This window comes from Aythya marila (assembly GCF_965140915.1).
Source record: "Aythya marila genome assembly, chromosome: Z".
Taxonomy (NCBI): Eukaryota; Metazoa; Chordata; class Aves; order Anseriformes; family Anatidae; genus Aythya; species Aythya marila.
In genome coordinates this window covers 66130754-66147230 of record NC_139080.1, presented here as the reverse complement: position 1 = coordinate 66147230, position 16477 = coordinate 66130754, and the positions used below count along the sequence as shown (strand labels likewise).

General features: G+C 38.3%; 1 protein-coding gene across 3 annotated transcripts in view; it reads left to right on the top strand.

Annotated features, from left to right (window-relative positions):
• PRR16 (proline rich 16) overlaps positions 1-16477 on the top strand; it is a 208002-nt gene that overhangs the window by 114134 nt on the left and 77391 nt on the right. For all 3 annotated transcript variants that reach the window (XM_082784145.1, XM_082784146.1, XM_082784147.1), the window contains exon 2: positions 2140-3017. In XM_082784145.1, the coding sequence (XP_082640271.1) occupies positions 2140-2883 (744 nt within the window). In that variant the 3' untranslated portion in view covers positions 2884-3017. The remainder of the gene's footprint in view (positions 1-2139; positions 3018-16477) is intronic.

The following is a 16477-nucleotide window of genomic DNA, read 5'->3' as shown; positions in this document are numbered from 1 at the left end:
AATGTTAGTCAACAAAATATCAGATTTTGCATTATTAGATACTGTAATATAGGCTAATCTGCTGTACAAGCTTTCAAACATTTCTGTGTTGAGCAGCCTTACAGTTATGTCTTGCATTCCAGTCTTCCCTGCAGCTATTTAATGTCTCTTTTTAATTTCGTTACTTTCCAAGGAGTTTCTTGTGATTGCACCAACCTATTCCATAGCTCTAACTGATAGTTAAAACAAACAAACAAACATATATTGGATTTCAGGAGAGGATCCAATAGTATATTTAGCCATATACAGACCCTAATACTGACACAAATCCACACTAAACTTGCAGAGATATGTTTGAATTTCATGCTTAGTGCACATATCTCAAATGTGCTGTCCTTGTTCCTTTCATTTTGAGAAGTTTTCTACATCTTGCTTACATATGTAAAGTGAAGTGAAAATATGAATTCTTTCTCCTGTAAGCTGGCTTTCCTGCTATCCGAAGATACTGATAGAATTCAACTGTATCTAACATTTAAATCCTAATTATTTGGGGGGAGTAAGTCTTGTATGGGTATAATTTTATGTTATTATTATTATTTTTGTAGAGAAACCAAAATGCTAAAATAGAAAATTAAATGAAACAAGGTCTTTGGCTTTGAACTACCAATAAATGAATAGTTGTTTTGGTCTTGGAGAGGAATCAGATTTTTTTTTTTTCAAAGATATTTTGTCAGATTTCTTTCTGAACCATGGTTATCTACATGTTTGCTTTTTATAAGAAGAAAGAGGGCACTGATCTCTATAAAGTAAACTAAAGTATTGCATGTGAATTTTTATGGTTTTACAAATACACAACTTGTAGTTACAGTATGAAGAGTGGAATCTAGAAAGCTCTTTCATGCTATTGAGTTTTTGTTTACTTTTACCTGTGGGCACAGGAGTGAGTTGACCAGATAGAATTGCTGCCTTCAGATTTTTTTTTTATTTTTATTTTTTTGTGATTAACATGTGGCTGTACTCGGGGAAAAAAAAAAAAAAAAAAAAAAAAAAAAAGTAAAGATGAAAAACTGAAAGGGGTAAGGATGATTGTGGCAAAACTGGAGGCACCCAGCCTCATGCTCTCCTTCCAGAACATCACACATGGTCCCCCAAACAATGGTGTGAACTTTTTGTTAGTGAAATTAAGTTAACTAGTAGCACTTCAGCTCCAGTGATTAGTTTATGTATGTGAGAAAATACTTAGTTCCTGTGTTGTGGTTATCTGTAGTTTAAAACTAGTCATTCAACTACAAATAGTGTGAAAGGCAGTTTTCAGGAAGGCCTTATGACTTTTATATTACAAGTTTTGGTCACCTAGTAGACACTATCAGTTGCATGGCCTACATAAAAGTGACTAAAAAAGGAATCTGGAAGACTAGAAGATATGAGGCTTTATAAAAATGAACAAAACAGAATTACAGGTGGTAGACGAGATCATTAAGTAAAATACATAAGTGAACGAATGGTTATAACTTCAAAAATAAAGCTATTTTTCCTTTTCTCTGCAGCAAGTGCTATTTCATGATTACTTCAGAGGATAACAACCTTAAGGAAAATTCATAACAGCAGATAAGGCAGTCTGAAACAGGAGGGTAGATGCTCCTCATTACTTTAATTATGTTAAAAAATAGCCAGCAAAGTGTGTACCATACTTAAGATTGTAGGTGTGTAATACCACTGATACAGTGACGTGTATGCAAATCTAGATTGTGTGAAAGATCAGAGCTGAAATATACTCTGCAGCAGATTTAGATTCAGAAACTGTCACATATAAGCTAAAGTTAAATAATTCAGTCTCCTCCTGCACTGGAAGGCAAAACATATTACTGAAGGATTACTGTTCATGTACAATGATATTGCCAAGTAAACCCTAGAGGGAAAGAAATGGAATTTCATTCCGGAGTGGTTCAAGTTGCATTTCTTCTGTATTCACTTGTTGAGCTAGCCAACTACCCATCCCATTGTTAAGTTGGCAAAGTAATAATAATAATAATAAAAGTGGTTTAAAAAATTGTGTACTTCAGATCCGGGAAGGAAAAAACTGTTTGCAGAGGGTGCTTCTGTTCTGTGCCTTTGCAGGGACAAGCTTTTCTCACTGTGTTCTCTCTGGCCATTGTGCAGGTGGTTGACCAGATCGACACGCTGACATCTGACCTGCAGCTGGAGGATGAGATGACGGACAGCTCCAAAACAGACACACTTAACAGTAGCTCCAGCAGCACAACAGCTTCCAGCTTGGAGAAGGTCAAGGTGCGGGGCAGTGCTCCGCTCATCAAGCCCCCTGCGCACCCCTCTGCTATCCTCACCGTGCTGCGGAAGCCAAATCCTCCCCCACCTCCACCACGACTGACGCCTGTCAAGTGTGACGAGCCTTCAAGGCTGCCTCCTTCGACCAACCCTGTCAAGACTAATGGTACCCTGCTGAGAAATGGGCCCAACCGCATCCCAAATGGAGATACATGCTATATACCGAACAGTAATTTGGACAAAGTTGCAATGCAGCCTCTAATGCATAGACCTGAGAAAGAGCGGTGTCCTCAGCCAGGAGCAAGGGAACGGGTGCGATTTAATGAAAAAGTGCAGTACCACGGTTATTGCCCAGACTGTGATGTTCGGTATAACATTAAAAACAGGGAGGTGCACTTGCACAGTGAGCCTGCCCATCTTGTGGGAAAGCTGCCGCATCAGTGTCCTCCTCTGCCACCTCCACCGCCTCCACTGCCTCCATTTCCCTTAGAAAATGGAGGGTTGGGGATAAGTTCCAGTAATAGCTTTCCTCCTCCAAGACCCGCGACTGTGCCTCCACAAACTGCGCCAAAACCCCAGAAGACCATCTTGAGAAAATCAACCACTACAACAGTGTGATGTATGCCACTTGAAAAAACTTTGTTTTTTCCTATATATAAAAATAAATAGGTAATGAGCACTTTCTACTTGAGCAATAAAAAGACCCTATGTATTACTCCCTGTGTCCAGTGAAGTGGCATAAAAATCACATGGTAAGTACTGAGAGGAGTGCTTCTTGATTTTACTTGTAGTCACTGTAAAATATCATTATGGCAAAGGGTACTGAAAAATGCACAGGATTCAGTGCATGGGTTGTAAACTTCTATTGCAGTTTCATATCTGTGGCATGGTTTAAAAAACTGAAAAGAAAGTTCAGTTTGAAAATACGGAGTGGTGATTTGTGATAGATTTTCACTGGACTTAGTGGAATAAATAAGTGGAATAACTTCTGGGTTTGGGGAAACTTTCTGTTTCTAGCTACTATGTTTTAAAATGTTATTTTGATAAAACAAAGTGGAGTGCTGGATAATGACTTTTGACTGAATTCTAGCAAAAGCATTTCTCTCTACCTGATCGCTTGAGCAAAGGCATTGTGTGTGGAGCTGTGCAATAGTAGGCAATCATCAGACTTACATGCAGCTTGATCTTTGGTAGGGGAGTGAAGAAGTAATTGAAAGGTATGTTGACATTTCTTTGGAAGTTATCTCACATTTTATTTCTCACTTGTTCAATGTGCTGTAACCAAGGACAGAGCTTTTATGGGAGCAGGGACTGTCTCATTCAGTTCCCCTCTATTTCCACTACTTCCACATGAAGACTGGTGGTAATATTTTATCTCACTTACATGTATGTCCACTGTAGATTAAAGCAACACAGCACACTCCTGCATTTTTTACAAAGCTTTTTGTCTGGTGCAAATCTATTTTTGAAGGCAAAGAAAGTTTTGCCTAAGGCCTCCAGGGACATCCACTTAATTCTTGTAAAGAGTTTTGGAGTTGAAAAGCTCTGTGCAATTATGAAGCATTAACATGCAAAACAAGATATTGTTCATGTTATCACATTTTGATGGTGAACCCAATTAATATTCTTACTAGATGAAAAAAGTCCTCAGTGTTTTTAATTATATTTTGAAAGAACCTTCTTTTATTCTCACAGAGAGAATTGTTGGTACCTAAAGTTAAAACCCATCCAATCAGTGAAGAAAATATGATGATGAGTCTGTTATTTACAAAGTTGTGCCTAATTAGGATCTCAAATGGCCCAACAGCAGATGCTATATAAAAGCAGTGTTTTTTATTTATTTATTTATTTTTATTTTTTTTATTTATTTATTAATATTATTTTCAGTTGAAATGTAAAACACACTCTATGGTTTGATCCAGGTTGGCTTCTCTAGGGTATTATGACAGAAAACAGATTTTTTAAATCTGAATTTCCACTTAAATGCAGTAATAGGAATTTAACTGGAAAAAAAAAAAATCATCAAGCTGTACATGCAGTTTCCCTATATACACACTGTAGCACATTTAGAGTATTTAAACCAAAATAATAATAATCATAACAAAAATTTTAACAGATAATTACCTTTGAAAACTTCTACAGTGAGCAAAGATTATATATTGTGCAAATATTCATGCTTTCCCTAAGTGCTCCCCACATGCTTTTCATGATGCACTGCAAGTTTTGCATTGTTTGACTACATTTAATTTTATGGGGGTTATTGCCTAGTGAAGTCTTAGCACCTGTAGGAGAAGGCAGTAAGTTGTTCTATGTATGCACGAGATCTGTGCTGCCTGAGTTAAGCTTCTGTTGCATGGATTAAGCTCATGCCCTGCCTTTTACACGGAAAATTTCTTCTAAATTCATTGAAACAGTGTGGGGATGTATCTACATATCTGTATTGTATAGCTTTGGTTTTTCGAGAAAACTGACCATCATGATGATTTTATCATGATGGGAACATATATCTGACAAAACTGACCATCATGATGATTTTATCAGCGGGGAACATATATCAATCCTTTTAAATGGTTTAATATTTTTTTCCTTCTTAAAAGAGCTGTTGTGTACAAGAAATTGTTGGATAATGCAAGTCAAACCTTCCATATATAATATAAAATATTTCTCTGTCATCTTAAATTTAGGAAAATAACAGTGAATAATTGTAAGCGAGAGGGTACGCTGCATGTATCTTACCTCACTTGGCTCAGTGTTTTACAATATAAACTAATCTGTGATAGCAGTGCACAGAATTTCTCCTCTGTGTTCTGTCCTGGGCTTGTCGGAAACTCATGAATGTATTAGTATCTCCAAATTAAGATACTGTACTCTGTGGATATGCTTTGATATGCATCCAAGTTACAGTTTCATTGCAATGTTTTGTTTATAGTTCTCAGCTCTGGAAAGTGGCAGCTAACTCAGGATTGGCTTTTGTATTCTGCTAATTAAACCTAGGTATTTCATGTTCAGTTTTGTTCTCCTACATGTTCCATCTCTCACTTGCTCTCCTCTTTCAGAATGTTTTCTTGTCTATTTCACCATGCCACTTTAATACCATTTCACAAACTGTGGAAAAAATGATTTATGCATTTTGATGGGTGGAAAAGTACTGTGCCAAGTATGCACCTTTTCAAATGTAATGCTGCTTTTGGCCATAAACAAAACAAAACAACAACAAAACAAAGAAACAAAAATAACAACTTAGAAGTGTGAAGCTTTTTACAGCTTTTTTTTTTTTTTTTTTTTTTTTTTTTTTTTTTTTTTCCAGGTAGGTTGCTAATCCAGGCTATCTTTAATGAACCAAAGTGTTCCAGGTTTTCTGTTCATCATGCTACCAGAGATGAACCAATTCTTCTGTTTTAATGAGAACCTCCGTGACCTGTGTGTCATACTGGGAGGTAGTTTTATCAGTAGAATAGCTTCACAGTATTAACATGGCAGAATAAAATCCAGTTTAAAACAGGTATGCTTGAAAGGCATTTGAAACAATTAACTTTGAGCTTTGCAGTACTGTCTAGAAAATTAATTAAAATGGCATAAGAAAGAATGCAATACTACATTCAACCAACGGTGATTTTTACATTTAAATTAGGAATGTAATCTCTGTGAAGCATTTCTGAACACCTGTAACATAGGATGTTTCACTCCTGAGCAGAACGCAATAATCTAACCAGAATCAGACAGCAGTGCCCTTGAAACTTAAGTATAATTTCATTGAGATTGTATTTAATGTTCTGCACAGATGTTAATATGCTGTATTTCTGTACTGAACTTTATGTATTATATACTGAAGAACTGAAAGGCCATTAACAGTATTCAGAGCTTTAATGCAATATTTACCATAATTTCAGAGTGCTGCTCAGCTTTGATTCCCCAATATTATTTTAAAGTTTGAATTGTCCGGATCTGGACATCTCAGAGGTAAATAGAAAGACAAAGTATTTTCTATCAATTTAATGAATGTGGCAAGCTTAGGAGGATGGAAACAAACAGTGTAAATGTCTTATTTTGTAATAATGGCAGTGATTAAAAAGCAGCTAGCATATGAGTGCTTAGTAAGAAAGGAACACCAGGACTGCAAAATTGAGTAACAATCCATCTTAAGGATCTATGGTAGGACTCTTCAAAAAGATTGCTGATCTTTTTATCACTTCATAAAAATCACTGTTCTTCCTTCTCTCTTGTCTTCCTGAGTTGTTACTCCTTTCAACACAGCTTTCATTGATCACAGAAGCAGATTTCAAATCTTCAGCCTCCTTTTTTTATGATGATGTCAATATTTTATTTAAAATTTTATATGCAGTAGGTAGTGTAGAATACAGCTTTTGTTAACTTCTTAAAGATAACTTGATTATTAGTTTTGAAGTGAGTATAGTGTGAATTCATTAATTACCAGAGGGAGCTGTGCAAGCTGTCTGGACCTGCCCATATCTCCATATTTCCATGTTCTAATTATGGCTTTCCTTTCAGTGAAACTGCGAATGGTGAATTTACATGTGGAGATAAAGTCATGCTATGATTGCTACCTCTCTCTGCTGATGTATTCTTAAGTTAGTCCTTGAGTATTGGGCATATATTTACAGAGGCAGCATTCTTGCGTATATGCTGTGTATACGTACACCCACCCCACGCTTTTTCAAGGGGTGGGTGTACGTATGTATGAAAAATACTTATCCACTGCTAAAACATTGATCAAGTTTACAGTTGTGTTTCAAACTAGTAATAAAATCATCTTGTTTAGAATGATGTAAGATTGGAAAAGTGAGACAGGCACAAAGGCATGCAGTGGAAGAAGTGCAATGGTCAGCAGTGGTACGCACAGTGTTTAGAACACTTGGCTCTGAAAAATACTTGGTGCCTTCTGTGTAGTACATTGTAGGTCAGTGTGTGGCATATAGCACACAGTAAAATCATCCTAGCGATTCAGACTGTGTTGGCACAGACCATGCTGCTCACAGCTGCAGTGGCAGCAGCAGTGCTGGTGCTGCTGGCTCAGCTTGCAGCAGCGCACTGCGTGCAAGCCGCAGTTCAGCCTTGTCTTTGCTGGGGAACAGTTGTGGGGTAATGGTTTATTTTGTTCAGTTTCTGTTTGCTTGTTTGTTCTTTTAATGGGGAAAAAAAAATAGCAGGGTTTTTATCTCACTGGGTTGTTTTGTGGTGGAAAGGAGCCCAAAAGTGGAGAGCAAGTTTTTCCCCCATGTGTAATTTTGACAAAGTGTGGTAGTCCATCTTGGGATACCTCTGGGAAACATGTGCAAGTTACTGACATTCCTGATCATCAACAATTTGACATCTGGCATTGTTTGATGTCTGGCATCATTGGATGTCAAAGAGCTCTCATTAGTTGACACAGGTGCAGCTGGGATAAATGGGCTTGACTATGTATCTTGCTGCAGGAGGGTGGCCCATGCTCATGTCAATCTCTGCAAATCTGCTGCTGATCTCTGTGTTTTCACATTTGTTCATGAATGGCAAAGTCCTGGTGCTATGTGGCATGGGAGGTTTGGTTAAGAAGTAGCAGTGCCTGTCAGCTAAGCTGCATTATTCCAGCAGCATAAGAAGGTGAAGCCGTGGCTGTGCCTGGCTTGCTATGTGTTTCATCTTTGGAAATTTTAAGTCAGTTTTCTTACTGCTGAGATGACCATTTTTATGTCAGGTTATAAGGCAAGAGTCTCATATGCAGGCATGGCCAAGTGGAACTAGAACCTTTCATTTTTTGCAGGGCTGTTTTTCTTTTGCATAACTATGCATCTTTTGTGGTGTGATTTTTTTTTTTTTTTTTTATTATATGCATGTATATATATAAATATATATATTTAGGTAGCAAGATGTGGAAATAAGTCAGGTCTGGCCCACTAAAAAATACAACATGAACTGCACCCAACAGCCTGTCAACATCAGTGTTATAAACAATGAGCAAGATCAGGCCCATTTTGCTGCTTCACTTGGGAAAATAATGAGAGGAGCTTGCAGTACAGGGACTCCAGAAATTGCTGTCTCTTCTCCTCTGTAGAGAAAGAGATTTTTTTTATTTTATCCTGTAATATTTATGTGCTAAGACTCTTGAAGGAACAGAGCACAATCTATTTCACAGTTGGCTGTAAATTATGTTCATAATATGAAATTATATTTTTATAAGAGTTTTCTTATCTCAGATCTGTCCCTTGATGCTGTTTGCCTGATTTTTTTGACTGACCTCTTTTACAGTCTTGCAAGCAATAAAAGGAAAAATGTCATTTACATATGAAGGAAAAAAAATATATGAAAAAAGAACTTTGAGAAAATATGTTTAAGTAAATTCTTCAGCATTGTCTCCATGATTCTGACTAAACCAATCCCAAAGTTTGTCTTTAAGTGGGGTTATTACAATTGCTTGAAACTGAAACTTGAATCATTTTAATCATGAGAGAGCAAGAATAAAGTCAGTCAGTGACAGAGCTTTTCATAGAAGTGTTTATTTCCTTTCCAGTTCAGTGTTGCCATGTATGAGTTATTAACTCATGTTAGTCTCCTTTTGATGGTAGTATCTTCTTTATAAATGTCATTGTGATGATAATATATTTATAAATCTCTATTAATATAAAATTTTTATTTTTAGCTCTATTTTATTTTTGTAGGTACAGTGTATGAATATATAAAGGAATGCCAAATTACATTGTTTTCTGTCACCAAGGAGTAACTATCATATGCTGTAATTGTAATGGATGATTGTTTTCCCTTGGTTTCACAATTTAGAACCACAAAATCATAGAATATGATTGGAAGGGACCATAAAGACCATCTAGTTCCAACTCCTCTGCCGTGGGCAGGGACATGTCTGACTAGACCAGTTTGCCCAAACCCCCATCCAGCCTGACATTGAACACTTTCATGGATAAGGCGTCCACAGCTTCTCTGGGCAACCTATTCCAGTGCCTCTAAACCTTTTGAGTAAAGAATTTCTTCTCAATATCTAATCTAAATCTAGCCTTTTTTCGTTTAAAGCCATTGCTTTTTCTCCTATCACTGGACTCCTTGACAAAGTATCCCTCTCCAACTTTCCTGTTGGACCTCTGTAGGTACTGGTAGGCTGCTATGAGGTCTCCCCAGAGCCTTCTCTTTTCCAGGCTGAACAACCCTTACTCCCTCAGCCTGTCTTCATAGGAGAGGTGCTCTATCCCTCTGATCATCTTTGTGGCCCTCCTTTGGGCTCGTTCTAATAGCTGCACATCTTTCTTGTGCTGGGGTCCCCAGAGCTGAATACAGTTCTCCAGGTGGGGTCTCACAAGAGAAGAATAAATGTGGAGAATCCCCTCCCTCACCCTGCTTTTGGTGCAGCACAGGATATGGTTGGCTTTCTGGGCTGCAAGTGCACATTGATGGCTCATGTTGAGCTTCTCATCAACCAATAACCCTCCTCAGAGCTGCTCTCAATCCATCCAGCCTGTATTTGTGCTTGGGATTGCCCCAGTCCAGGTGTAAGGCGCTTGGCCTTGTTGAACCTCATGAGATTTGCACAGGCCCACCTTTCCAGCCTGTTAAGGCCCCTCTGAATGGCATCCCTTCCCTCCAGTGCATTGACTGTACCACATATCTTGGTGTCATCGGCAACCTTGCTGAGGGTGCACTCAGTTCCACTATCCATGTCACTGACAAGGAAGTTAAATAGCTCTGGTCCCGATACTGACCACCAAGGAACACCATTCATTACTGATCTGCACCTGGACATTGACCACAACTCTTTGAGTGCAACCACCCAATTTCTTACCCACTGAGAGGTCCATCCTTCAAATCCATGTCTCTCTAATTTAAAGACAAGGATATAATGTGGGATAGTGTCAAATGCACAAGACCAGGTAGATGATGTTGGTTGTTCTCCCCCTATCTATTAATACTGTAAGCCTACCATAGAAGACCACCAGGTTACAACATGATTATGTAATTCAAATTTGTAAAGTTAATTTTGGGCCTCTGACACACATGAGACAAAACACTGTGTTCAGTGGTCATTGAGAACAACTAAAACTGACAACAATGTATGTTCACTTCTGAAGCAAACCTATTTGTCTTTGCACATTCTTTGTAAAAAGAAGAAAAAAAATGGAATAAAAAAAGGTTGCAGAATCTTCTGTTACTACATAAAAAAGTTTTTTTTGTACACTTGCACACTGTAAGTACATTCTAGTTTCATCCTACTTTATAAGAAAAAAAAAACTCTCCAAGTGACATCTAAATTGGTAAATATTAGATTTTCAAATATTTTCAAATCAAATATAAGGAGATAATGATTAGCTGAAGGTAATGTAAAGTAAAAGAAAAACCTCACTGATCTTCACAATTTCAAGTATTTACTCTTGAAAACTACAGAACAGGTCTTTCAAAATAGTATATAAAAACACACATATGAGGAAATATTGCAATACATCAGTCCATATTGATGAAATGCATGAAGGAAATTAACTGGATATATCTTCTCAGCTTATCCCTATCTTTGTGGACTAGCTTCCTCATACCATGTTGTTCAACTAGTCCAGCTGAATCAGTACGAAAAACAACAAGAACAACAACAAAACAGATAAAATGATTTTCCTTTACATTCTTTTTTTTTTTTTCATTTTTTTTTCTTTTTTTTAATTTGATTTTAAGCCATTGTGAACCTTTATCTATCTATCTATCTATCTATCTAATCTACCGATCTATTTATTTATTTAAAGTGAAGACATGCACATGTTTGTGGAATGTCTCTAGAGCACAAGGAGCTCTGTGTGTAGTCCAGGCAGAATTGGAAATGAAAGAGCCAAACTGTCCAGTGCAGGCTGGAAACATTAAAGTCGACTTTTACTTGAAACCTGGTTCATTTTATTCCAGAAGTTTTGAAGTTCATTGTTTTTAAGAATTGTTCATAAATAAATCTGCTGATACCTTAACTTGTACTGCATTACCTAGAAAGTGTTTGAGATGCTTATCACTTTTTACCTCAATGACTAAAGAAAGGATTAAAAGTCACTTTTGCTATTTAGGATATAGCTGAGCAATAATGGTGATACCGTCATTAAAAGCCTGTTTCTGTGCTAGAACTGAAGGTAGAGAAATAACCCAAAAAGCAAAGTGGCCTAAAATAGAACTTTCACAATTAGCTGTATTGTGGATTGAATATGGAGCCCAGTAATGAATGCATAGAAAACAAGAAATTTAATTGCACATAGTAAATAAAAGAAAAATATGGGTAAGTGTTTTAAATGCTGTCCAGTGGAAGAGGAAGAGGATAAATGGAAAAGAAGATACTAATATTATAGTAAGAGTTTCATATCGCTGGGACTTGCCTTTAAGGTACAACATGAAACTAGGTATGATGCATAGCGGCAATGCCCATGAGGAGCACTGGCAGGCAACAACAAACTTCTTATTGGACTGACTGTTCCTAGCCTTGTGGCATTTCTGGGCCTGAAGCTAAATCAGATTTATAAGGGACATTATGTCTCAGTATCTCTTGCCAGACAGGTCTGCAGGTCAGTATAATATGATAGCACTGCCCGAGTGCACTACAGAAGACACAAACCCTGTAATTTGCTCAACACAGGGTTTAATTATATCAGAATTATAAAGTGTTTAGGTTAGTCTGAAAGTTTAGCTTTTTGTACCCTTCATAATTTTTTCTTTCCTGCTTTCCCCTTTCTTTCTCCATAAATGTGTAAGAGTGAGAGAATGGCATAAAGTTCACCTCTGTTTAGCTTAATTTAATGTTGATCAATATTATTAAGTTTATTAGGTTTGTCAGTAAGAATGTTTACAAAGGATATTCAGATGCTCTTTGCTCACTTCTAGCTGGAAACATACCTATCATCAACAGTCAGTGACATAAACTGAACAAAGGGAGTGAACAAATTACCTTCAATCCTTTAGCATGCCTTGACTAGTAATGGGCTTCCAATTTCACTCTAAAAGCTATCACTGAATTTAATTCTGAGTAGGTGATTGAAACTAGGTCTTTCTGGTTATCACAAATTGAAGTGTTATATTTCACAGATTGAAGTTCTGCTTGATGTATCTGTCACATGAAAACATTCACATCTTTGTGGTCAGTGCTTTTCATCCTAAATATTCAGAATTAATTTTCTGACACTGTCCCTCACACTTGAATGCTGGAGGAGGGGGTGATAAAGGGCATCTTTTATGACCTCTTACTGGAAAATAAAAAGCTTTCCATCAGAAACCTATGTAGATCCTTGTCAGAATAGGCCTGGCTTTCTGGAGTCTGATTTTAGCCTGAAAACTAAAGAACCTAGATTTCCAGGGACTCTAAAATTCCAACCAAAGTATTGCTAGTTCAAGAGGTCTGTTGTTATTGTTAATAGTAGTAAATTTTTGAAAAGATTGAAACAAAACACTTCTTTTCTGAAACAATTTTAAAGTTACTTTAGTTTCCATGAATTTTGTAATAATTCTCCATTGTTCTACAGTGAAAGAAAACATTTAAAATGTTATAATTCCATACCAATACAAGTAATCCTAGTTCTTGTTCAGTGAAGTTTTCTAGGCAGCATATATCGTGGGCAAGAAAATTTTACAGAGGGACTTTTTGCAAATCTAAAAATTGCCTTGTGTGTTTGTTTAGTGAGGCACAGGATTCTTTGCTGTTCTCACATCAGTCCTTATTTCCCGAATGTATGTTAACAGGATGTGGTATACAAACTTGTAATTCTAGTTTTATTTTGTACTGGAAATCAACCCTTCATTATTTTTTCACCCTTTTCTAAAAACCAGTAATATTTGATGTGTGTCTAGTGCCAAGCAGCAAAATGTGGGAAAGAAAGCTTTGTGTACTCCAAATATCCCAATACATGATTACCAAATATGTCTTAAAATATATTCATTGATAGGATTTAAATATGCTTAGAAATTTCATTGAAGGGAAAGAAACAAGGAATCAGGTGTTTAAAATGACATAGCTCGGGTATTTTAAAATGCAAAGAAAAAAGTGCTTAATTTATTTCATTTAAATAAAGTCTCCAGTTGTCTAAGTTTTAAGCTCCAAGTGTGTAATACTCCTGATAGAAAAGGATAATGACAGTCTCTGACTCTAGCTAATTTACTAGTGTAGATTCAGGAAATCCCCAAAGTTAATTTACACTAGCTGACTTAAGAAAAAGAAAGTATTAAAACTGTAAGGACTATATTGTCCTCTAATATAATACATTTTTAATTTGAAGATCTAAAGGAATAAAAGGATATCTAAAGAGATAAAATAGAAAGTTCTTACATTTAGCTTTGTGTAACATTTTTAAAGCTCAGTTTTCATCAGTATTGGGGCACAATCAAGTGTTTTGGTGGACAAAGAGTTTAAAGAATCACAGAATCACAGAATCAGCTAGGTTGGAAGAGATCTTCAAGATCACCTAGTCCAACCTCTGGCCTAACACTAACAAGTCCTCCACTAAACCATATCACTAAGCTCTACATCTAAACGTCTTTTAAAGACCTCGAGGGATGGTGACTCAACCACTTCCTTGGGCAGCTGATTCCAATACCTTGCAACCTTTTTGGAAAAGAAGTTTTTCTTCTTATCCAACTTAAACCTCCCCTGGTGCAACTTTAGCCCATTTCTCTCTCTCCCCTGCCACCCCCTTCCCTTCAAAAAAAAAAAAAAAAAAAAAAAAAAGCAATCACACAACCCCAGAGAATCAGTAACAGAGCTGTTTATTGCCTGGACACCTTGAAGGCAAGCCTGCAGGATGTCTGTGGTGTTTGGTGGCTCCAAGCTAATGCTTGCAATGGAGCCTGAGCAACAAGTAGGGGGCTTGTTGGGAACTCCTGTGATGCTGTAGGTGCTCTTGGATGGCAGAGCACAAAGACATGCCACAGGAGTCCCAGATCTGTTCTGGCAGAGGTGGATCCACTTCCATCCGTTCCTCCACATCTGGTGGATCCAGCTCCATGGGCTCCACGGTGTTAGGCAGTCCTTGCCTGGGACTGCCCAAACAGGATGCCTTCCATCAGGAATGTTTTCAGGCCAGGGTGTTGAACCAGGCGGTTGTCCAGTTCCACACCTCAGTCCCATGCCACTGTTGGCTTGCTTTTAATGCATGGGTCCAATGGTACCATCTGGTTTACGGCCATTACTGAGTCCTGCACTGTGCTCTGGACTATGGGTGTGCCCCTGCTCCCTGTGGCTGTCTGCCTGATGCTCCTGCCTTCACTCCACATCACTGCTGCTCCTATGGTAAGGCCCATGCCCCCTGTCACTGTGTGTTTGAGGGGCTGTCCTGTTCCTCGCATCGTTGTGATGCCAATGGTACTGCTGGTATTCTGGTCAGATGCATTCCTTCTTGGTGCTTCACTGGACTACATCACTGTCCTTGCACACCAAGGAGGCCTGCTGCTTGCTTTGCTGTTTCTAGTCTTCTTCCTGCCACACAAGCTGGCAGTCAGAGGGCCTAGATGCTCAGCGAATGGTGGGCCAGCTGCAGGGGTCCTGTTTTATAGGGCCTGCAGCAAAAGCTGGGCAGTGGTGGCCACTGTGACCTCAGCAAGCCTCTCTGATGGAGTGGCCCACACATGGCCAAAGGTGGCTATGTTGGGAGTGGCCTGGAAGTTGCCCTCACATGGACAAGGATGAGGGTTGGGGGGGCTGAGGGCCCCTTTTCTGGGGCTGACTCCCCTGGGCCATTTGGCTTGCCAGAGGGAAAGACTGTCCCTAGGCCACAGGGACTGCCCTGCACCTCCCATCCTGTGCCCTGGGTTTATTTTTAACATTGTTTTTTAGGCAATTTCATTCTATTCATTATGGAAAAGGTGCTGAATAGGTGTCAAAAGTGGGAAGCAGTAAAAGGACATAATAGCATATACATTCTATTTTAGCTTCACGACAGCAATCTGTTAAAAATACAAAGGTTTATGTTGTACTGCAGGATACAGGACAGAGAAAACCTTACTGATATCAACCCTATGCAGCTAGACTAGGTTGAGACTTTGGAAGTGGGTGGTGGGTTTTGACTTCCCTTTGTTTGATGGGATGGATGTTATTTGTATGGCTGTCATTCCGTGATCATGTGTCTTTGGTGTACATCTATCAGGCAGCTTTTCAGTGCAGCCTGGATCTGAGGTAGGTGTGTGAATCTGGTGACACTTCAGTTGCATTATCCTGAGAGAACAGTGTGTTCCTGTGTGTCTCTGTCAGGTTGCCACTGCTGGGTGCACTGGGTGCCACCCACTGCCCATTCTTCTCAAACTGAGGTGGCTGGAATAGCATCTCAGGCACTACCGGACTGCGTATGTTGTCTTCATGTCTGCATGGACACAACCAAACTTCTCAACCAAACTGCTTCAGAGTCCATTATTAATCCTGGTCTTGCTGCAGGTGCACTTCAAAGCATTATTCTTGTTCTTGTCCCCATTTTGGCTCTTGCTCATCTTTAATGGTGGGTGGTTCTCATGCTTTGGAAAGCAGGGGCTTGATACGGGACTGGTAAAAGTAATTTGATCACATCAGCACTTCTACTTGATTTGTGATGACAGGGGAGGTGGTTAAATTGTGATTAAGAATCATGAAAAATAGTGGATTGCAGGATCACTTTGGTGCAAAAATGTGCAGTACTGAGCTTCTGTGGGCATAATATAAATGTTGTCCTGGCTCATTTCCTAGGATAGAGGTAAATGGTTCCTCTTCAGGAACTTTTAGAAGATCACCCAAAGATATGTTGATGCAATTTTACCTAAGTCATAATATGTCTATAGTAATGTATTTATACAGTGGTAGTATGTCAGCTAGTAGTGTTGCTGTCTTGTTTGATAGGCAAAGAATTACTTCTTTGAGTAAGTGAACATCTCCAATTTTTTATTGTATTTACTAGTCCAGAAGACATCTTTCAAAGAGAGGTTTATTCATAGATCACAACCATTGCAATACTAAAGTCAACAGGCAAAAATAAGGATAGGAATGTTTAATCTGTGGGCTAAAAAACTCTGTGAGCTTTGAAGTAAAAATATGTGGTACTAGGAAAAAAAATATGATGAGTGGTTACTACACCAGATACTAAAAACAGATGGCAAATATACCCTGTTACTGGCCTTTGGAGAAATATTTAACACAGAGCTGTTCTGACAGGATTTTAATATGGTAAAATACTATATCTTGGCTACTTGGCTTAGACATGCTCACTTTAGTGGCTGTACATTGAAGCATTGATTCCTAGCA